At 36.2% G+C, this 24,257-nt stretch overlaps 1 protein-coding gene and 1 pseudogene across 4 annotated transcripts; both read right to left on the minus strand.

Annotated features, from left to right (window-relative positions):
* Positions 1 to 662: 662 nt before the first annotated feature.
* On the minus strand, positions 663 to 24,232 carry LOC127882003 (RNA-binding protein 39-like). Of its 4 annotated transcripts, none has more exons than XM_052430359.1 (12): positions 24,115 to 24,232; positions 22,050 to 22,128; positions 18,081 to 18,133; positions 16,753 to 16,791; positions 15,593 to 15,844; positions 9,597 to 9,714; positions 7,313 to 7,606; positions 6,694 to 6,759; positions 4,332 to 4,536; positions 3,286 to 3,466; positions 2,470 to 2,654; positions 663 to 2,004 (listed from the first exon to the last, which is right to left on the minus strand). In XM_052430359.1, the coding sequence occupies exons 2-12, from the start codon at positions 22,101 to 22,103 to the stop codon at positions 1,847 to 1,849; spliced, it is 1,605 nt and encodes a 534-aa protein (XP_052286319.1). In that variant the 5' UTR covers positions 22,104 to 22,128; positions 24,115 to 24,232; the 3' UTR covers positions 663 to 1,846. The 4 variants fall into 4 exon arrangements, with proteins under 4 accessions (XP_052286319.1, XP_052286318.1, XP_052286317.1 ...); XM_052430358.1 differs by having other exon boundaries at positions 7,304 to 7,606; XM_052430357.1 differs by having other exon boundaries at positions 7,313 to 7,627.
* LOC127882000 (zinc finger protein 737-like) overlaps positions 23,087 to 24,257 on the minus strand; it is a 259,848-nt pseudogene continuing 258,677 nt past the window's right edge.

A 24,257-nucleotide genomic window follows, 5' to 3' on the forward strand; every position in this document is an offset into this window, starting at 1 on the left:
ATGACACTTGCTCGAGTTATTGAGCAGAAACGAGAAAAAATCAACAACAATTTTTCGATGATTCAAGGGCCGTAACTCAGGAGTGTCTGGGTCAATTCGGCCGAACTTGACCAAGATAGTATTGCCTTACACATTTTTCGTGAAGTTTGCTGAAGATCTGATGAAAATTGCTCGAGTTATTGAGCGGAAACAAGAAAAAAATTACGATGATTCAAGGGCCGTAACTCATGAGTGTCTGGGTCAATTCGGCCGATTTTCGAACTTGACCTAGATGCTATTGCCTTAAACATTTTTATGAAGTTTGGTGAAGATCTGATGACAATTGCTTGACTTATTTAGCGGAAACTAATCCGGATTGACTGACTAACTAACGGACGGTGCGATTTTAATATGCCCCAAGAACCTATGTTCTGGGGGCATAAAAAACATGTATCAATGCGGCGCAGTAGGGGGCATTGTGTTTCTGACAAACACATCTCTCGTTTTAATTGTATTCTTGGTTTTTTTACTGGAGATTTTTAGGTCCAATGTTTAAATTTATCATTATAAAGCATTTAATTACAAGCTTCAATACATGCCAAAATCTGTGAAAAGGCCCCTTTAAGGTGGTGATATGTAACAGTGACTTTGACAAAATAAGAGCATAACAAAACAATACATACTTTCAATTTAAATTTTGTATTCATCCAATCTTATTTATTAACATTTTCTATAAACATTAAACTTGGTATGACAAACACATCAATAGATGACAAAATGACTCAAGACAATAAAATCTGAAGCAGCAATCATCAGAGAAACAGGACAAGACATGAATTTCTATACCATAAAACTGAAAGTCGCCTATAATAGAAACCTTTTTATTAGGGAAGGTAATTAAACAATCATTCACATATTGTACACAGTTGATTATACATTCTATTTTCTTCTGAATGCAATTATAGAATCACCTCCCTTAAAAACTTTTGTCCAATCGACAAACCACATGTTGTCAAATGAATATGTTAATGGTAAATAAAACAACTACTTGAACACAATTCTCAGAAAACCCTTGAAACAACTTTTAACCTAATATAATTTTTAGTCTGATCAGTATTTCCGGTAAATTAAACTACTTTCCAACATAATTGCATAAAAATAATTAAGACTGATAAACATATGTACCATACAACAAGTCAAAATAATGAGTTGAAACAATTACAAGAAATTTCAGCCTCACAGATGCTAAAACATCATTTACAAATAACAATCTTATCATCATAACCATTTTCCAACAAATAATGCCTTTTGATGTCTTCACATACAATTAAAAACACGCATTTGAAAACAGACTACATACTTTTCATGACGTCATAATAATGATAATAAAGCAAACAAAAAGTACAAATGTAAGATAATTTCATATACAGAGACTTGAATATTAATCACTTTTACAAACTTTCAACTCTGGGTCTTTTCTACTTTTCATGCCTTTTGATTTAAAAGAAGAAATATTATGCCGTTAAATAAAGGTGAAAACGTATTATCCTTTATAACATCACCATTAAAACAATGTGCATTGATTCCACAACAGAATTCGTACATAATGTTATGTTCTTTTAACATTAAGTACTATGGATTTGAAGGAATGTCAACTATTGCACACTTTTGACATTCAACACTAACATGCTCAGGTGCAACTTCACTTTGAATTAATAACGTATTTACAGTATTTTATTATCCAGTGTTTACTGATCACTCCATGTTTAAAGCGCACACATGTGTACACAGTCATCCACAGGGCTGTTCAATGGATGTCCATTCCTGACAAGAAAGCACACAGGATTCGTGATTCTCAAAGCTTTTTTTACCGAACCATGCCATTAAATATTGAAGGTTGCTGTGCAAATCCGCTCATGCCGAGGGTCTGTGTGGAAGGGTACAGCAGCTGACTGGCTCGCTGGGACTCTGGAAACAAGGCATGGTAGTTCGGTAGGGGGACATAGGCTGCCTGGATTATCTTACCTGAAATCACAAGTTTGCGGGTATTCAATACAGAACTTATATAAGACCAAATTTCAGGGCTATTTTTCCTTCTTATAATTTTGAGAAGTTCGCGACTCACATTTTCAATTTGGAGAAATTGGTGACTCAAATTTTCACAACTTAATAAAAGTTGACAAGTTAATTCTTTACAATAAAAAACTCATTTATTCACAATTTGAAGGCCAAACATAGCTTCACAAAGACAAGAAAGTCACGAATTCATTCAAGTCTGTTAACTGCCTTTCATTATATTATTATAATGAATTGCAGCAACATCTGGGGTGAAGCTATAGTTATTGTATACTCTTTTATCATGGATTTGCAGTAAAAATCTTCTACCTTCTTGGTGATTCAAATTAGATACACGAGTTTTGCAAGAGCTATTTATAGCAACATTGAGCATCAACACATAAGGCACAATATGACACACTAATTTATATCTACCTCCAAAATATCTGCCATGCAAGGAGTTCACGGAGGCCACAGCTGCTGCGATGGTGGGACACTTGACGTACACGTTACCCTGCGGAGAGGCCTTGTCTACATAGAGATGGAGAACACCACCGTGTTTGCTGCACTCCTCTATGACGTCATCTCTGATCTCTTGATCCCAGCTCAGCTTTGACTCTCTAAGAATATGCAACCTTACTAGATAACTGATGCCATACCAACCTAAATCCTGACAATCACTTATTTGTTCATGGAAAATATTTGCTTATAAAAGCAGTTTCATGTTATAGAGTAACTAATTATTGTTATGAATGTCAAAGACATCTTTACACAATTTATTTTATTTTGATATGAGACAAGGAACTTCCCGTAATATAAGTATTAGAAAACTGATCTCACATGCTTCATATTTGATTAAAGCTTGTAACCATAAACATGCACATAAAAATTGAACCTCGTTCTGGAATACTTGGCTTAATGGTGCATGCGCGAAAAGTGTTGTCCCTTAGAAGTCTGAACACGGCGAACATGAAAAGTGTTGTCCCTTAGAAGTCTGAACATGGCGCACACGAAAAGTGTTGTCCCTTAGAAGTCTGAACACGGCGAACAGGCCTATTAGGGACAACATTTTCTGCCTTAACTGAATTTTCATTTAGGAGCAACATCATTGAAACCAAAAATACCATAAGCAGCAAAATCAATTCTCACTGACTAGCCTTTGCAAACTGCAAATCTGGGACAACACTCAACTAATACGCATTCAGACCAGATTTTTCCGGAGCTCTGCAAACATGTCAACATTCAACTTACATGGTAGGGTCAAACATATTGGAGAGCATGAAGCACTGTGTTGCAATGGGTGGGGCGCTGGCAGTTGCAGCAGGGACCTGGGGCTTAACCATAGGAGTTGGCATGCCCGGGATAAGTTGGGTACCCAGTCCCTGCATCTGTAGCGAGTTCTTGGCATAATCTGGTAGCTCGAAGCCTGTACCTAAAAATGGTGAGGCAAACATTTGAAACTGGCATTAATAATCATTTTCATTTTAATACTAAGAAGATAACAATTGAGATATTATTCCATTGGATCTAATATATAAATCAATAATGGCACAGATAATGTGACGTGTTGGTAATCCTATAATAAATATTTACCCGATTAAATCGTTAAACAATATTTTAAGTCGTTCAAGGTACAAAGTAATATAATAAACAGTTTAAATGAATGTAGATATTCACTAAAGGAGATGAACCATATATGTCAAATTAGCTACCTTTATTGAAGCACATTTCAAAACATGCAGTAAAGAAAAATATGATTTTAAAATAATCCACGTGAATTTCAATATCCAGAGATCATTGTTTTACTCTTAAGTACGTTTGTTATTAAATCAGAGATGGAAATAAGCAGGGACCCTTAAGCCAATGATACAATGTGTGGCTTTCATTCAGAGTTAAGTCATTTATTTTTCTGTAGAAACATTGAAGAACAAGCAAATTCGTTGAATTGATATCCCCCGCCAATATGCTTCTGGACACAAAAGTTTCATATTTGACACTCAAAAAAGCATTTTTTCAAGATACAAAAGGGCCATAATTTCGTTATTAACAGATGATGTACAATGCCATTTGGCGTGCATAATCCTAGTATCCATATATACTCATACCAAGTTTCAATGAAATCCGTCAAAGCACTTTCAAGATATGGCTTCCGACGGACGGAAAGACAGACGGAAAGACGGACACCGCCAAAACAATATCCCTCCGCCGATGGCGGAGGATAACAAAGGTAGGCAACCAGAGCAACAAGTAAGTTTCTGTCTCTGCTAAAATTTTGTCCAAGGTGTATGCCAACCTACCCTCTGCAAGTTTAGCCATCAGTGCCAGTCTCCCAGTGGCACCGAGATCTATGCCCGCCCTGTCCAATTCATCGTTGTCCAACTGACCACCGGTCTGCATGTCCATTTGTCTCTCCGTCACATTGCCCACCTTCATCGGGCGACCGGCCAGCTCAAAACCATTTAGCTGCTCCAGAGCTTTCTTGGCATCCTCTGCATTCTTATACTGTGGACAGATGATGGTATCAATAGTTTAGTTTAAACCTTTTTATTTAACCCATTTATGCCTAGTGGAATCTCCCATCCTTCTGAATTGGATAAATTTATTTCCAAAATTAGGGATGTCTATTTATTTCTATATTTAGAATATTTCTTACAGAAATTCCTTTAAGCAAACAGCGTAGACCCAGATGAGACGTCACATCATGCAGCGTCTCATCTGGGTCTACGCTGTTTACCAAGGCCTTTTTTCTAGACACTAGGCATAAATGGGTAAGCTCTACTACAATGAAAGCCCAAGACTCATTGAAATGGGCTCGAGTCTGTTTCCTGGGTTAAATCAGTACTTTGTGTCTTTGCAGGAGATCTTAAGAGGGCTCGAATAGTGAGGAACAAACCTGCGACCTCCTCAGTGCCATGACAACATATAATTATATTTATCCCATGCACTTTGTTGATTATTTTAGAAGTGCAATCATCATTGTAGTGAAAAAAGAATTGTTGAATGAAAACATAAAATTAACAAGAAATGTGTTTGTCAGAAACACTATGTCCCCTGCTGCGCCGCTTTTTTTTTTTTACCTTTGACCTAGAAGGATGACCTTGAACTTGACCTTTCACCACTCAAAATGTGCAGCTCCATGAGATACACATGCATGCCAAATATCATGTTGCTATCTTCAATATTGCAAAAGTATTCATAAAATTAGCGATTTTGGCCACATATATTTGACCTCTGACCTTAAAGGATGACCTTGACCTTTCACCACTCGAAATGTGCAGCTCCATGAGATACATATGCATGCCAAATATCAAGTTGCTATCTTCAATATTGCAAAAGTTATCGCAAATGTTAAAGTCGGCGCAAACCAACAGACCAACCAACAGACAGGGCAAAAACAATATGTCCCCCACTATAGTGGGTGGGGGACATAAAAATATTATTTATATAATAATGGTTATTATCGTATATTTTGACAATTATTTATGCAAAGTCTGAATAAAAGAACAACAGCATCTTAAATTTCACTTCAAAGAAATGAAAAAATCTGAGTTGTGAGTTTACAGTTGCATTTAAGTCAGTCCTTCCGAAATACTGTCATTCTTCGGATTTTTCAGACAATAATATGGAAAATCCTGAAATGATTCTTATATTGCAGAAATTTGTTTCCGATAATAAAATTATGGGGAAATTTGATATTCCATAGGCTATTTTCAGAAAAATAAGTTTTTACTGAATTATTTTTGAATATGTTAAACGTTTTTCATTGATTGAATTTTCGGAATGACGTTAGTGTATGTGCTGTATCTGTAGATTTTTGCTATGTCATCAAAGCGAATATGTACATTTTCACTATATGAGTTCATTCTGAAAAGGAAGAAAATCAAAACTGACAACCATAAATTTGCTTGATTTCTTCGTACTGTGAGCCAGTCCACAGGATGTAACATTCTAATTCAAACTTGAACATTTTTTTTAACTTTTTAAAACTGTCAAACAATTGTCAACATATTTTTAAAACTTTGAACAGATTTATGGTCATTGGACTCAGCATTGCGTGTCAAAGTCCTTGTTCGATATTAAGAATTACAGATAGTAAAGGCGTTTTCTTTTTTGTGCTTTATGCATTTTGTTAATGTCAAACAGTGACAAAGACAATTTTCAAAGACAATTTGCTTGGAATGTACATTTAGGGGCAGACTTTTTTGTCATTGCTAAACGATGTTGGGACTTGGGAAGACTCTGTTGGAATGTTGTTATTATTATCGTCATATTTTCTAAGTTTACTTGCTGGAGGAAAAAAACTAAAATGGAGTTTGTTTTCTTCTGCCGGTCACTTTCCGCCATTTTGATAGGTATGGAAATTTCCTTGATATCTTATTGGTTGTTATAATCTCAACTTACCAATGCAATAAAGTGTTATTTATGTAAATTAACCATTGGCTGCAAAATGACGTCACGTCCAATTTAATAATTCGTTCTTGTTACACATTCACTCGATTACTATACCGACTTACAAATTGAATCAATGAGTTTTTATTCTTAATTTCTTTGCGCCCGCGGGCCCATATACGGTGAACGGGTGGGGACAAATCTTTTATTTTTGCGCCAATGACGCAAGGGCGCATCCACGGCAGAACACTAATCTTGGTAACATCTTACTGTTATAAAGCCATATCCGTGAGATTTCCCAGTCTCATGATCCCTGATAAGCTTGATGTCTTCAATCTGAAAGATATTAATGATTTATGATCACCCCTTCACAAATGACTTGAACATCATTACTTCAAATATCAGCAAATTCAAAATAGCTAGCCTCAGAATGTTTAAACAAATAATTATTTAAGATTTGCATTTACTAAGCATACAAATGAAATACACTTTTGATAAAAAGCTGCTCTTAACATGGCAACATAGTTTTTTTTATTTGATCAATAAAGAAATCTTGAATTCTTTGCTACTAAAAATTATGGCTAGAACCCTCTGGATTTTATTCTTACACATAAGAACACGAACTCATAGTTGTTTATTTATAAACAAGACATATACAAGATATGTGTTTGTCAGAAACACAATGCCCCTTAATGCGCCCTTTGAAATTTATTAATTTTTTTACCTTTGACCTTGAAGGATGACCTTGACAGACAGACAGACAGACAGACAAACAGACAGTTCAACTGCTATATGCCAACCTATCGGGGGCATAAAAAAAGACAATTATTTTAAAAAAATTATAAAAGTTTATAATTAAGAAAGGTATCAAATATCTTACAGACGATACCTTTCCAAATGGCTCAAAGATTCCCTTGAGCATGTCTTCTGTGATGTTGAAATGCAGTGAACCGACATACAGCCTCATGGGGCCAGTGACTTGTGTCTTTGCGATGATGTTTGCTGCCATTTGTGAACGGTTCTTTTCCGCCTGAGAAGCCTGCACAATGATTGGTACACCCAACAGCTTCTGATTTGTCAGCCCAATGGCCAGCGGTACAGACTCTGTGTCTTTGAACTCGATGTAAGCGATGCCCTTTGACCTGCGAGTTTTGTTGTCTGTAATCAGCCTTACGTCTTTGATCTGTAAGAAACAGTCTTTGATCTGTAAGAAACATTAAAATAGTACTTACGGGTTTATGGATTTCTAATAATGATGTCATTAACTCAGGATAAGCTTTTTCAAATGATAAACACGACATCAATGTAAAGCAATAGACATACAGTACAGCCAACGCGGAACAAACATATTTCGCGATCCGCGGCGGCAAGGCGCAACGAGTCGATGTCGAGTCGGCCGTTGAAGCCGCATCAGTATGCGGCAGCAAGTCGCATTTCGCCCTGTTTCGCATCTGTCCAAATGTACATGTAGGTGTATATCTTTTCACACAATCCGCAGCGTACGTATGCGGCGGATTTACTCCGCGAAAGTAGGTGAGGTTAAAACAGACTTGGCGTTGTTGCCTGGATCGATGCCAAGTGCCATGGCGATACGCCGTGTGAACACTCGACACGGTCGCCGCGCACTAAATTTTTGGTTGTGGTGTAGCCGCGGATTATGTTTGTTCCGCGTTGGCTGAACTGTATGAGGAATATATCATACATTTTTCACATCTCCCACCTATCATTTCTAATTCATTTCAATCTATTGAAAATCACAAACGTCACATGTTCTTTTTAAAATCACAAACCAATCATGCAGACTATTATACAAAGTAGTTTGAATGCTACACATACAACAGTGTTTTTTTGCGTAAAAAATCGGGTCCCATATTCCTATTGGAAAAAAGTATATATTTTTCCCAAATGGTACCTAACAATTCCCGATGGAAGGTTTTTAAAATTAATTACTGTTATTATATTCCAACATTTTGTTCAGCTCCCATCCAGTCAAACCTTAGTAAAAACAAGCAAATTCCTTGAATTGATATCCCCCGCCAATATGCTTCTGAACACAGAAGTGTTATATTTGACACTCAAAAAAGCATTTTTTCAAGATACAAACGGCTTTAACTCCGTTATTTACACATGATTTACAATGCCATTTGGCGTGCATCATCCTCTTATCCATATATATACTCATACCAAGTTTCAATGAAATCCACCAAAGCACTTCCGAGATATGGCTCCGGACAGACGGAAAGACGGACGGACAACGCCAAAACAATATCCCTTCGCCGATAGCGGGGGATAATAATACTCAAAACACTTCTATTCTCAATTTGAAACATTTTTGTTAGCAAAACAGAAAAAAAACAACACCAATATCCCAATTTTAGTCAAAAAGCCTCGAATTATCCCAATTCAATGGGTCTCCAATGGGTCTCCGCCCCATTCCCAAAATGGTGAAAAAATCAAAATACTGCATACATTGTAATGTAAACAAACAATGGTTGGATAATATTGCAAATTCATTTAAAAATTATCGACATTTAAGGAAGAAGCAATTGAGTGCTTCTGTTCTAAATAAACTCTGAAAAATTGTCAGTCAACAATTACAATCACGATCATGAACGGCACAGACCATACACCAAAACTGTCCAGCTAGATCGTTTGACATGTGTAGTGACAAAACACTCAGCTAGCTAAAATGATACTATGATGAAATAAGCAATACATGAATCTCTAATGTAACGCATGTTATTCAGTATTTAATATTACAATTCTGTTCAAATATCAAGGCAAACATTACCCTAACTGTTATTTTGACATTCAACCATTTCCCGCTCAGATGCAATGTGAAAATGGCTATATGCATAAAACCAGAAAAGTCTCAGAGTATCTCGCAGGTTGTTCAGGTTTTATGCTGTTTGCTGCTCCACAGCATCAAAGGGTTTGAATTAAGCCTTTAACATTGAATCTATTAAGAACAGCCTTAAATTTATTTAATTATAACGGACTGCAACCCCGTCAAAGTTCGTGTCCGTATGGTTAAGGGTTAAAAGCAACATAAAAGGAAAGGTAATGTTTGCCAACATATTTGAACAGAGCTGCATTATGTACTTAAAATCATGTGCTAAGTTTTAGACACATGTATTTTTTACTAATTCGAAAAGGGTTTCTCAAATTCCTACCTCTCCAACAGACGAGAAGAACTCCTCCAGATCCCTGGGCCTGATCCTTGCAGACAGCTGCATACAGAACACCGTCCTAGCATCCCGCTCTTCAGGGGTAAGCTCTGCAGGGGGCTCCCTGAAATCCAGGTAGAAACAACACTTGTAATACATGGGCGCCACACTCTGTATAAACGGGGCTAAATGTTTGTGCATAGTGTTTTCCGCTTTTCTGGAATTTTCTAGTTGAAGGAGGTCTTTTCTAAAAAAAATCAAGTCTATCCAGATGGTGTCATCCCTGTTAAGCCGCTGCTGACTTCACAGGTTTATCTGGACAACTTTACCCACACTTGTATTCTCAATTTTGAAGCATTTTTTAGCAAAACAACAAATACACTTATTTCCCAATTTTAGTCAAAACGCCGCACATTTTTGCAATCCAAAGAGACCCAAAATGGTGAAAAACAAACACTGCCTACGCATTTACGATGTTGTCAATTCAGATAAGCTTGTTTTTTAAATTGAAAAATAAAAACAATATTTGTTCGCTTGAAAGGGTCCATTTTCTTTTAAATATAACAAGAGCACCGCCATGCGGGTGCAGACCGCTCATCTATTTTTCTTTTTAAAGGTGTAGGGACCTATCTCAATTTCTATCACAAAGGAGGGAGGGGTGGAGTGGAGAGGGGTGTATAGTGTAGGGGTGTAGTCATTTATTACATTATCTTCAAAAATACAACAAAATAAAAAAAAATTGGGAGGCGGGGGGGGATTCTTGGGTGGGTTGGTTGGACCGTATTTCAAAAATAAAATAATAATAAATATTTGTGTTTTTTAACCATGTTTGAAAAAAAACAATAGATGTGTTTGTCAGAAACACAATGCCCCCTATTGCGCCGCTTAAAAAAAAAAATGTTTTTTTTTTACCTTTGACCTTGAAGGATGACCTTGACCTTGAACCTCCACCACTCAAAATGTGCAGCTTTATGAGACGCCGCTTTGAAATATATTTTTTTGACCTTTGATCTTGAAGGATGACCTTGACTTTGAACTTCCACCACTCAAAGCATTTGCAGCATTTCAAATAAATATATGAAGCTTCTTAAACAGTTACTATATTAGGTTTTCCATTCTGAATTATGATGCTAATACAACTACACATTAAAACTCATGACTAATACTATTTCTTCATTTTTCTTGACAAGAAAACACAAGCCAACTAGTAAGCTAAGTAAATGAACACTTATTTCACTGTGTCATCCGTTTCCCATCGTGTTTTCTAACGTTTTACACCACCGATGCAATTAAATCGTTAAATATCGCGGCGACAATGTTTTTTTCTGGGTTTACAGATTTAATGTCAGGATGGTTAGAAGACACTGTATGTAGTCATTATATGACAACAAAGTGTTGTTTTGAGCCCCTTTTGGTTAAGCTGGCATTCAATTGCGCGCAGACATATCGTTTTTGACGGATTTACAAGTAACAGGAAATCACGCGACAGAATAGACAACAAGAGCACCGCCATGCGGATGCAGACCGCTCATCTATTTTCTTTTTAAAGGTGAAGGGATTCTCATTTTCAATCACAAAGGAGGGAGGGGTGGAGTGAAGAGGGGTGTATAGTGTGGGGGTGTGGAATTTATTACATTATCTTCCAAAAATGCGTAAAAAAACGCAAAAAAAAAATAATTCGGGGGTGGGGGGTGGGGGGGGGTGAGTGTGGGGGGGGATTCTTGGGTGCGATGGTTGGACGGTATTTAAAACATAAAATAATGAAAATAAATATTTGTGTTTTTTAACCGTTTCAAAAAAAAAACAAGAGGGCCATGATGGCCCTGAATCGCTCACCTGACTCATTAAGATCAGATGAAAACTATGACCTCTATTGTCTACACAATGTTTTTCTATGATTTGACCTAGTGACCTAGTTCCTGACTCTAGATGACCCAAATACAATCCCAATCCAGATTTCATCAAGATAAACATTCTGACCTCAGTTCATAAATATTGGATGAAAACTGTGACCTCTATTGTCAACACAAGGTTTTTCTATTTATTTGACATGGATTTTTACCCCAGATGACCCAAATACAATCCCACCCGGATTTCATCAAGAATTCTGACCAAATTTCATAAAGGTTGGATGAAAACTGTGATCTCTAATGTCTACACAAGGTTTTTCTATTATTTGACCTAGTGACCTAGTTTTTGACCCCAGATGACCCAAATAAAATCCCAACCCAGATTTCATCAAGATAAACATTCTGACCAAATTTCATAAAGATTGGATGAAAACTGTGACCTCTATTGTCTACAGAAGGTTGTTCTATTATTTGACCTAGTGACCTTGTTTTTGACCCCAGACGACCCAAATACAATCCCAAACCGGATTTCATCAAGATAAACATTTTGACCAAATTTCATCAAGATTGGATGCAAACTGTGACCTCTACTGTCTACACAAACAAATTGTTGACGGACGGACGCACGGACACACGCAGGCACGCACAACGGACGCCGGACATCACACGATCACATAAGCTCACCGTGTCACTTCATGACAGGTGACCTAAAAATATGTGTCGGAGATAAACATGAACAGTTGTGGTTAAAATCCCATAGAAACAAGGGCTGTTTGTAAAACATGCATGCCCCCATATATGGGCTATAAGTTGTAGTAGCAGCCATTGTGTGAATACGTTTTTGTCACTGTGAATGGTGGTGGTGGTGGTGGTGGTGTAGTAAAAGTAGTAGTAGTAGTAGTAGTAGTAGTAGTAGTAGTAGTAGTAGTAGTAGTAATAGTAGTTGTAGTAGTAGTAGTAGTAGTAGTAGTAGTAGTAGTAGAAGTAGTAGTAGTAGTAGTAGTAGTAGAAGTAGTAGTAGAAGTAGTAGTAGTAGTAGTAGTAGTAGTAGTAGTAGTGGTAGTAGTAGTAGTAGTAGTAGTAGTAGTGATAAAAGTAGTAGTAGTAGTAGTAGTAGAAGTAGTAATAGTAGACGTGGTGGTGGTGGTGGTGGTGGTGGTGGTGGTAGTAGTACTAGTAGTAGTAGTACTAGTAGTAGTAGTAGTAGTAGTAGTAGTAGTAGTAGTAGTAGTAGTAGTAGTGGTAGTAGTAGTAGAAGTAGTAGTAGTAGTAGTCGTAGTAGAAGTAGTAGTAGTAGTAGTAGTAGTAGTAGTAGTAGTAGTAGTAGTAGCAGTAGCAGTAGCAGTAGCAGTAGCAGTAGCAGCATTACAAGACCAATACTTAAGAATGATCAAATGGGAAAAGGTAACATAGCACCAGCAGTAAATATGGGGCTCATTTACAGGTCAGATTTGGAATCTCTGCTGTAAAATGAGATTTTGAATGAATTAAAGGGAGGCAAATCTGTAATAAAAAGAACATGCATAAACCGTAGTTGTTTCCCTTGTTTGAACCATGCTAAATCCTTACAAGTTTGGAAAGAATTGGATGAAAAATTTGGACTTTATTGCATAAACACCATTTTCTCAATTCAAGGGGAGGTAATTCTGTACTTCATGGACCAATAATGCTCATTTTTTGTAGGGTTCATGTCCTCATTGATATAAAGACACTGTGCAAATTTGGAAAGGATCAGACAAAAAATGTGGAAGATTTTTGAAAGTTTTCACAAAATAGGCAAAAACGAATAAACATGCAAAGTTCAACGAGCTCCTGCGGTCATGTTTTTTGACGAATCAAATTTCTTTGAACAACTTTTTCAGGGGAGCCCTCAAAGGTCATCCCTGTGAAATGTTTTGAAAATCTGATGAGCGGTTTCTGACAAGAAGATTTTTTAAGGTTTTTACCATATATGGTCATGGCGGCCATCTTGGCTATGTGATCAAATTTTTTTTAACAATTCTTTTGTCCCATGACCTAGGGATGCTCCACATGAAATTTAGTTGAAATTGGCTCAATGGTTACGTAGAAGAAGATGTTTACAAATTGTTTACAGACGGACGGACGGACGGACGCCGGACGCTGAGTGATCACAATAGCTCACCTCGAGCTATCGCTCAGGTGAGCTAAAAATGGGGGTGGGGTGGGGGCGGGGTATAGTGTGAGGGTGTGGTGGTAATTTGTGAGATGATCTTAAAAAAAAAAAAATTTAGATGGGGGGGGGGGGGGGGTGAGGGGATTCTTGGGTGCGATGGTTGGACGTTATTTCAAACATAAAATAATAAAAATAAATATTTGTATTTTTTAACCGTTTAAAAAAAAATTGGGGGGTGGGGTGGGGGGGGGGTATAGTGTGAGGGTGTGGTGGTCATTTTTGAGATGATGTTACACTAAAAAAAAAAAAAAAAATTAGGGGGGGGGGGGGGGAGGGCACGGGGGATGGTTTGGGTGGGGTCTATTGTGTTATGTCAGGTAAGAGTAGTTTTGTCAAAGTATCAATCAAATCGAATCATAAATAAAGAAGTTATGGCAATTTTAGCAAAATTTAATAATTTGACCTTGAGAGTCAAGGTCACTCAAAGGTCAAGGTAAAATTAAACTTGCCAGGTACATTAACCTCATGATAGCATGAAAGTATTTGAAGTTTGAAAGCAATAGCCTTGATACTTAAGAAGTAAAGTGGATCGAAACACAAAATTTAACCATATATTCAAAGTTACTAAGTCAAAAAAGGGCCATAATTCCGTAAAAATGACAACCAGAGTTATGCAACTTGTCCTTTCACTGTACCCTTATGATAGTTTGTGAGTGTTCCAAGTATGAAAGCAATATCTATGATACTTTAGGGGTAAAGTTGACCAAAACACAAAACTTAACCAAATTTTCAATTTTCTAAGTATAAAGGGCCCATAATTCCGTCCAAATGCCAGTCAGAGTTACATTACTTTGACTGCACAGTCCCCTTATGATAGTTAATAAGTGTTGCAAGTATGAAAGCAATAGCTTTGATACTGTAGGAATAAAGTGGACCTAAACACAAACCTTAACCAAATTTTCAATTTCCTAAGTATAAAAAGGGCACAAAATTCTGTCAAAATGCCAGTCAGAGTTACATTACTTTGCCTGCACAGTCCCCTTATGATAGTTAGTAAGTGTTGCAAGTATGAAAGCAATAGCTTTGATACTTAAGGAATAAAATGGACGTAAACACAAAACTTAACCAAAATTTTCAATTTTCTAAGTATAAAAAGGGCACATAATTCTGTCAAAATGCACGCCATAGTTATCTAACTTTGCCTGCCCAGTCCCCTCATGATAGTAAGTAAGTGTACCAAGTTTGAATGCAATATCGTTGATACTTTCTGAGAAAAGTGGACCTAAACACAAAACTTAACCAAAATTTTCAATTTTCTAAGTATAAAAAGGGCACATAATTCTGTCAAAATGCACGCCAGAGTTATCTAACTTTGCCTGCCCAGTCCCCTCATGATAGTAAGTAAGTGTACCAAGTTTGAATGCAATAGCATTGATACTTTCTGAGAAAAGTGGACCTAAACGCAAAACTTAACCGGACGCCAACGCCGACGCCAAGGTGATGACAATAGCTTTTTTTTTTTTTCAAAAAATAGATGAGCTAATAATATATGAACCCAGTCTACAACTTTTCGGTTATCTAAATTAACGCAAAGCGCTGTTAGGTTAGAAACCAACAAATCATGCCGCGCTGACGCAGACATATCGGTACAGCCAGATTTTTTTTGTAAATGCGTAAAATGGATATTAATGTCATAATTGTACGTCCAGTTTATAGAAATAAATGCGTAAATCTTCATGAAAAAGGCGTATATACGGCTGTACGGCCCTTATCTGGAGCTCTGCAGAGTTATCTAACTTTGCCTGCCCAGTCCCCTCATGATAGTAAGTAAGTGTACCAAGTTTGAATGCAATAGCATTGATACTTTATGAGAAAAGTGGACCTAAACGCAAAACTTAACCGGACGCCGATGCCGAGGTGACAATAGCTTTTTTTTTTCAAAAATAGATGAGCTAAAAACAAAATGCTGACATTTTTTTTTAAATCTGAGCTTGTTTGTTATTCACAGGACGCCGTACCTCACTGGACTCTTGCTAATACTCCTACGACCGCCCCTCCGTGGAGACCGGCTCTTCCGTTTGCGGTCACGTGACCTCGAACGTTTACGATCCCGATCCTTTCTGTCCCTACTTCGACTGCGCTTCTTTTCCTTATCCTTATCCCGACTTCTACTCCTTTTTTTGTCACTTTTGCTGCTGCGCTTACCATCCCTATCCTTACTTCGCTTCCGTTCTCGATCCCGATCTTTACTGCGCCTTTTTTCTTTATCCCTGTAAAAAAATAGAGGATATTTGTTGGATTTGGTGGAATATCGATTAATATTCACATGTAATCATAAAAATTAATTTTTGCTATGATCTCAAATGAATTAAAATCGTTAATCCACCAAATCCAACTAGTTTTCTTTTTATTTTATACTACAAATGATTATTTTTGCTGAAATTATGACGTTGTAATGTCATATAAACGACTTCAGTATAACAGTGAAAATTATCGATAATTTTCACTGGTAATTTTCAGTTGAAAACAGTGAATTATCAGTTTTAATACACTGCTATTTTTTTATAAACCACTGGAAAGCATAAAATAATTTGTTTCTAATTAAATTTTACAGATTTCTAAAATATGCACCGACACAGACAGAATTAATCTTATGCTAATTGTCAATCAAGTTGAGCTGACCAACTATAGGTCATTATTTCAGTGGTAAATCATTCCACATAATGGAGTTATCCAATCAATTTGCTTCAAATCATTTAACAACAAAGAACAGTGTTTAACCCATTTATGCCTAGTGTAATCTCCCATCCTTCTAAATTGGATCAATTTATTTCCAAAATTAGGGATGTCTTGTATATTTATTTCTATATTTAGAATATTTCTTACAGAAATTCATTTAAGCAAACAGTGCAGACCCTGATGAGACGCCGCATCATGCCTCGTCTCATCTGGGTCTTCGCTGTTTGCCAAAACCTTTTCTCTAGACGCTGGGCATAAATGGGTAAAGTTATTGCTACTCAGTACTGGTCAAATGCAAACCTAGCACATTTACTAAGCTTTAATGTTCCTGAGTAATAGACAAAGACAATCAAATTATAAAATTTAATTTAAAGGGAGGGATTGATAAATGTTGAAATACATTTATGAGATTCATTATGAAAGAGATTTAAAATCTTACTTCTTCCGGTCTTTATCACGACTTCTGCTTCTTCGACGCCTGAAAAAGTTGGAAACAAATAAGCATATGCAGGCAGCATAATATACCACAAGATTTAATAAATAGATTAACTTCATTAAAATTATTCTGAATGAGCCAAATGGTAGAAATCTTTTTAAAGAATACATGTATTTTATTTGTGGACAGTGAAAGCAGCCATTTGAAGAGAAAACAACACTGAATTGGAAAGTTGTAATGAAAACTCAATACTCATATCAGAGAAAAATATCAATAACCAGTTGCTGACAGACATGTACACATCAAATACTGTTAATATGCTTCAGAAAATGAATACAAATAAACTATAAGTGTTTTTTAGTTTAAACTTTACCTCATATACATGTTACAACTGAGCTGAAAAACAACTTTTAATGAAATAGTGAAACTGAACATGACTACTCATGTATTGTGGCTTTACCCTCTCACATCTTAGTTGGCAGTCACCTTTAATACAACATACCTTCGTGTTTGCGCTCATTCTGCATTTAACATTCTGAGCTAGATTTCTTTCCCAAATAGGACGTAAATTGCACCTATTTAACGATACACAATATACCTATTGTTAGAATTGGAAGTGTAGCATTGACAAGCAAGTATATGTATAGATTACAGTTTCTAATTATCCCAGGGGTTTCAAAATTGGGTTGCCTCCTTTGTCACCTGTAAAGACAGTGGTAAAGAGGAATTATTGCGAATCTTTGCATACCTACGAAAGGAAGACCTTCACTGAGAAGTAAGCTCCTCTGAAAAACACTAGTCATGGTTTAAAGCCTTGGTTAAATTACCCACTATCAGATAAACACTGTTCCTTCCATGTGGGCATTTTTGGATGGAATTAAAAGAGACCCAATTTACATATCCCAAGTACTGATTACAAAACACTGAGGCTGAAATCTTTGATACTATCTCATAATCTGAAAAACAGAGAAGATAATTTTTGTTAAAAAGATAGCATCTACAGAATTTCTTATTATGCCTGAGCCAAAATATCTAGCCACGAGGTCTAGAAAGAGATTGTGGTAGAATGGGTGCCAACATGTCATGACCTTCAACTTGCATCGGGTTCTGCAACACATGGATACAGTTGGTTGGAAAATGCATACAAATCTGTGAATTTAGTTGTAAAATGAAAGTGTATAATAGCAAAAAATTGGTCAGTTGATGTTGGTTATTCTTTTGCTTTCATGATACAAGTTTCCTTAATAGATTTTTGTATAAAGTTGACACTACCATGTGCCAAGCATATCATACCCCAGTGGCAACAGTAACCAGACTTATTTCATACTTACGAAGATGACGACTTTCGTTCTTTTTCGGTTGATGCATCGCCACGTCCTTCGTCCTGTTTTTCCGAGAAACACATACACCCAACAGCAACAGGGAGAGAAATTGGGAAGAAAATGCATTAGTATACGGCTAACGAAGTTGATCTTACATACGTAAGAACATAAGAATAAGCAAGGTCATCATCTGTTTGATAAGTAATTTAAAGTTTATCGAGGCTCACCCTGGCGCAAAACATTTTTTAGCCAAATTTACTGTAACACATAGAAATTCTTCACATTTAAGCTGTTAAATTAGTTTTTCTGACAAAAAAATGTAGCTAAATGAAAATTCCTTAATCCAAGTTTGTAAATTTGTAGCTTTTGACTAATATGGAGCATGGCAGAGTAAGCGTCCTATAAAAGCTGCTTTAAGAAATTTTTTACTTAAATTCTTATTTTAAAGGTACATAAAGACACTGCAATATAATTTTCTAGTCCAAAAAGAAGCAGCAACTTTGTCGAACATGAAATCAGAAAAGGACCTTGTCTTATTTGTTAACAAGTATATATAGATATATACAGTTACATGTATGTGTATCAAACTAATATCATATTATATTATAAATGACAACAGACAGTTCTTCGATTCATTTAAAAGTCTTGAGACACAATACACCTGGCCATGGGATGGGGCTCAAACCTGCAAAATATATTCCGCTAAAATTTAGTGAATTTGTGTTTTACCAAAATTATTTTTCAAAATCATTTAGATTTAAATGAATTCTTGTATCATACAAATGCAATAACATTTTATAAATGCAATTCCATAACAATGGAAAACGCATGAGAAAACATTATCATTAATTGTATTTCAATCATATTTAATTTACTTAACTTTGTATGCATGTCATAGTAACAACTGAAAAAATTACAACCACAACTACGAAAGCAATCAAGTACCTAAACTACTGATGATCTCCTGCTTAGATTACAAAACAAGACTCGAATTAATATAAACTGTACTTAATAATTGTATAGAAACTATTGTTTTGCATTTCATTTTTACTATTGTATATACACCTCATTTTTTTCAAAGCGGTCATTTTGAAAGCATGTGAAAACAAGACCTGCATTTGTGAATCACAATGCCCCCCGTCCACTTTGCTTTGAAGCCCCTGGGCAGCTATTTAAGAGAAAATGTCCAAGGCCCATAACATCACCAAAAAGCAATGAACCAGTACAAATTTCACAATAAATTTGAAGGCCATGTAGTAACTCACATACTAAAAATCGGCTCAATATCTGAAATCGTTGCGTAAAAAACCTCAGGAAAATGTTATGCCAGACAGTGCGAATGCTATATCATATGCCACCTCTACCCAAGGAGGGGCATACAAAAGTTGTTAACAATGAGATTTAATGATTGCAGGCCATTTACAAAAGTAACATCATTTACTTGTTTAAATAACATTACTTTCATAGAAATTTACCATATTACCAGTATGAAAATAACTTATAACAAGAGCACCGTCTTTCGGGTGCAGACCACTCATCTATTTTTCTTTTTAAAGGTGTAGGGACCTATCTCAATTTCAATAACAAAGGAGGGGGGGGTGGAGTGGAGAGGGGTGTATAGTGTGGGGTGTGGTCATTTATTACATTATCTTCCAAAAATGCAAAAAAAAAATATATTATTTGGGGGGGGGGGGGATTCTTAGGTAGGATGGTTGGACGGTATTTCAAAAATAAAATAATCAAAATAAATATTTGTGTTTTTTAACCAGGTTTGAAAAAAAAAAACAACAGATGTGTTTGTCAGAAACACAATGCCCCCTATTGCGCCGCTTTGAAACAAAAATTTGATTGAACCTTTTACCTTGAAGGTGACCTTGACCTTCCACCACTCAAAACGTGCAGCTTTGTGAGAATGCCGCTTTGAAATATTATTTTTTTACCTTTGACCTTGAAGGATAACATTGACCTTGAACTTCCACCACTCAAAATGTGCAGCTTCATGAGAAAGCCGCTTGAATTTAAAAATATTTTATTTTTACCTTGAAGGATGACCTTGACCTTCCAACACTTAAAATGTGCATGATAACACCGCTTTGATTATTTTTTTTACCTTTGACCTTGAAGGATGAGCTTGACCTTGAAGGATGACCTTGACCTTGAACCTACACCACTCAAAATGTGCAGCTTCATGATAACGCCGCTTTGATTTTTTTTTTACCTATGACCTAGAAGGATGACCTTGACCTTGAAGAATGACCTTGAACTTCCACCACTCAAAATGCGCAGCTTCATGATAATGCCACTTTGAAATTTTTTATTTGTTTTTTTACCTTTGACCTTGAAGGATGACCTTGACCTTGAAGAATGACCTTGAACTTCCACCACTCAAAATGTGCAGCTTCATGAGAACGCCGCTTTGATTTTTTTACCTTGAAGGATGACCTTGACCTTGAATTTCCACCACTCAAAATGTGAAGATTCATGAGATACACATGCATGCCAAATATCAAGTTGCTATCTTCAATATTAAAAAAGTTATGGCCAATGTTAACGTTTTCGGACGGACAGACACCATATAATTGACATTTGACCTTGAAGGATGACCTTCACCTTCCCCTTTCACCACTTAAAATGTTCAGCTCCAAGAGATACACATGCATGCCAAATATCAAGTTGCTATCTTCAATATTGAAAACGTTATGGCCAATGTTAAAGTTTTCAGATGGACAGACACCATAAATTTGACTTTTAACCTTGAAGGATGACCTTGACCTTTCACCACTCAAAATGTGCAGCTCCATGAGATACACATGCATGCCAAATATCAAGTTGCTATCTGAAAAAGTTATGGCCAATGTTAAAGTTTTGTTCGGACTGACAGACAGACTGACTGACATACTGGCGGACAGTTCAACTATATGCCACCCTACTGGGGGCAAAGAAAATATTTTTTGGGGGGGTGGGGGGGTATAGTGTGAGGGTGTGGTGGTCATTTATTAGATGATCTTTAATTTTAAAAAAAAATGGGGGGATTGAGGGGGGATTCGGGGGGGGGGGGGGCCTCGAGAGTCAAGGTCATTCAAAGGTCAAGGTAAAATTCAACTTGCCAGGTACAGTACTCTCATGATAGCATGAAAGTATTTGAAGTTTAAAAGCAATAGCATTGATACTTTAGAAGTAACGTGGATCTCAACACAAAATGTAACCATATATTCAAAGTTACTTAGTAAAAAAAAAAAGACATAATTCCGTAAAAATGACAACCAGAGTTATGCAACTTGTCCTTTACTGTCCCCTTATGATAGTTTGCGAGTGTTCCAAGTATGAAAGCAACATCTATGATACTTTAGGGGTAAAGTGGACCAAAACGCAAAACTTAACCAAATTTTCAAGTATAAAGGGCCCATAATTCCTTCAAAATGCCAGTCAGAGTTACATAACTTTGCCTGCACAGTCCCCTTACGATAGTTAGTAAGTGTTGCAAGTTTGAAAGCAACAGCTTTGATACTTTAGGAAAAAAGTGATCCTAAACACAAAACTTAACCTAAATTTTCAATTTTCTAAGCATAAAAAGGGCACATAATTCTGTCAAAATGCCAGTCAGAGTTACATAACTTTGCCTGCAAAGTCCCCTTATGATAGTAAGTGTTGCAAGTATGAAAGCAATAGCTTTGATACTTAAGGAATAAAATGGACCTAAACACAAAACGTAACCAAAATTTTCAAAGTTTTAGTATAAAAAGGGCACATAATTCTGTCAAATTGCAAGCCAGAATCATCTAACTTTGCCTGCCCAGTCCGCTCATGATAGTTAGTAAGTCTACCAAATTTGAATGCAATAGCATTGATACTTTATGAGAAAAGTGTACCTAATCGCAAAACTTAACCCGACGCCGACACCTACGCCAAGGTGATGACAATAGCTCATAATTTATTTTTTTTAAATAGATGAGCTAAAAATGTATGTGTTGTATTCACCTCTTTTCTATATGGCGCCTCTAACATTGCCTCCACATCAAATTCATCAGCCATTATGAAATGTTATTTGTGTCAGCCTCTGCAAAAAAAATATATTACCGTATACGTGCGCTTATAAGACACCCTCGCTTATAAGACGCACCCCGATTTCGGACTTTATTATCGGTGGATTTAAGACTGACCCGCCTGTAAGACGCGGTCAAATTTTGCTGTTTTCATCGGCCGAAAAACAGCAGAATGTTGAAGAAAATCAATTAGAAACACATTGAGAATTTTTCAAACTCGCGCTGCATACAATAAGTAATTCACGCAAGTCCGAAAAATAAAACAATCAAACAACAAAGTAAATAATATTTGTTTATTTCATGATATATAAGTAGGTTTTAATTTATTTTCAAGTATTATTCATACAGTAAAAATAATTATCAAATTAACACAATTTCTAACAAAATTTGCCATAACAATTTCAAACATATTGAAAACTAAGAGGCAGATATAGATTATCTTGATTATGCAAATGTTACGCCCATTGTCTATAGGTAATGCCTACTTTCATAAAATTAGCCAATCGCGTGATAGAGTGAAATCACGGGTCAAGAAGAAAGCCACCTGTGGATAATTTGCATGCGGTCGCTCTTTGCTCCCGCTGTCGTGGGTCCCTAATAAATAAGGTGTCATCTGCATAAGGGGGTCGTCTGAATAAACGTGTTTATTTAACAATTGACAGTTGCAAACTAGTAACTATTTTCAGACAATACCCTTATTGCCAATTATGTCTTGACAATTAACAGCGTCGAACAAAGACGATCAGGTGATACAAATTTGTCAAGAAGCACTTGTAATCGCGTGTTTATTTAACAATTAACAGTTTCAAACTGCGAACTGATTTTGCTGTTATTTTAAGCATGTTTGGCATCGTGTTGATGCTTACATGGCATGAGATACACATGCACGCCAAATATCAAGTTGCTATATTCAATATTGCGAAAGTACTCATAAAATGAGCGATTTTGGCCACATAAATTTGACATCTGACCTTGAAGGATGACCTTGACCTTTCACCACTCAAATTGTGCATCTCCATGAGATACACATGCATCCCAAATATCAAGTTGCTATCTTGAATATTGAAATACTGCAAAAGTGTACATTAAATGAGCGATTTTGACCCATATATTTGACCTTTGACCTTGAAGGATAACCTTGACCTTTCACCACTCAAAATGTTCAGCTCCATGAGATACATGTGCATGCCAAATATCAAGTTCCTATCTTCAATTTTGCAAAAGTTATTGCAAATGTTAAAGTTGGCGCAAACCAACCAACCAACAGACAGGGCAAAAACAATATGTTCCCCACTACAATAGTGGAGGACATAAATAGAATACTTTTTTCCCAAAATGTGGGAAAAAATTCCCAATGTCAAAAAAAAAAATTTTTTTTTTTTTTTAAAGAAGTATCTAATGCGTATTTTAGCACAATTTTATTTCAATTACATATAACAAAGTATTATATGAATTTGTTCTTTTAATTTGAATGATTTTAAAGAGTTATATCAAATTTTGTATTTCCCTAATCAGGGGACTTTTCGTTTGGAATAAAAATAATAATGAATTTATTTTCCCAATTTCATGAAAATGCCGATAAAATTCCCAATTCCAAAGCCATGGGCTATCTTCCCAAAAAGTGGGGAAAAAAAACCTGATATTACATTGTAACAGTGTCAGTGTTGGCGTATTTTTATGACGATTCTTGATCAACACTAGGCAACAGTCAACAGGTCTCAAAACGATTTTCAGAATTCCATCAAATTCTTATTTCAGTTATTTATTTTTGTGTGAACAATTTAAATTGTAACATATGCGACGCAAACGCGAACGAGTTAAACAAACGGATACGGTTTCACGAGAATGAGTTCAATTGGGAAGTTGGGTAAAAATAACTCCGTAGCTTATGGGAGGCAACTGGAATTCGAACTCAGCTGCAGAACAGTATCCGTAACCGACAATCAATACATACAAAATACTTTAAACAGTAGAATGACCCTATGAAATTAAACACATACGATTGAGTGAAGTTGTTTAGATTAGTGATATCAACGGCGTTTGCAAATGTTTTTTTCTCAAAATCCACAAATGGGGTTTACAAATACTTGCTCAAGAAGCGGTGTGATAATAAATTTTGCATTCAGAAAATCCGCATTCATTT

This window comes from Dreissena polymorpha, chromosome 5 (genome assembly GCF_020536995.1).
Source record: "Dreissena polymorpha isolate Duluth1 chromosome 5, UMN_Dpol_1.0, whole genome shotgun sequence".
NCBI lineage: Eukaryota > Metazoa > Mollusca > Bivalvia > Myida > Dreissenidae > Dreissena > Dreissena polymorpha.

Bases quoted from the DNA above. Each gene is read 5' to 3' on its own strand.
- LOC127882003 (XM_052430356.1), bottom strand. From the start codon at position 22,103: ATGGCTGATGAATTTGATGTGGAGGCAATGTTAGAGGCGCCATATAGA. The intron at 7,628-9,596 runs GTAGGAATTTGA...TGTTTCTTACAG, and splicing joins TCTTCTCGTCTGTTGGAGAG to ATCAAAGACTGTTTCTTACA. The intron at 6,760-7,303 runs GTAAGATATTTG...AATATCTTTCAG, and splicing joins CATTTGGAAAGGTATCGTCT to ATTGAAGACATCAAGCTTAT.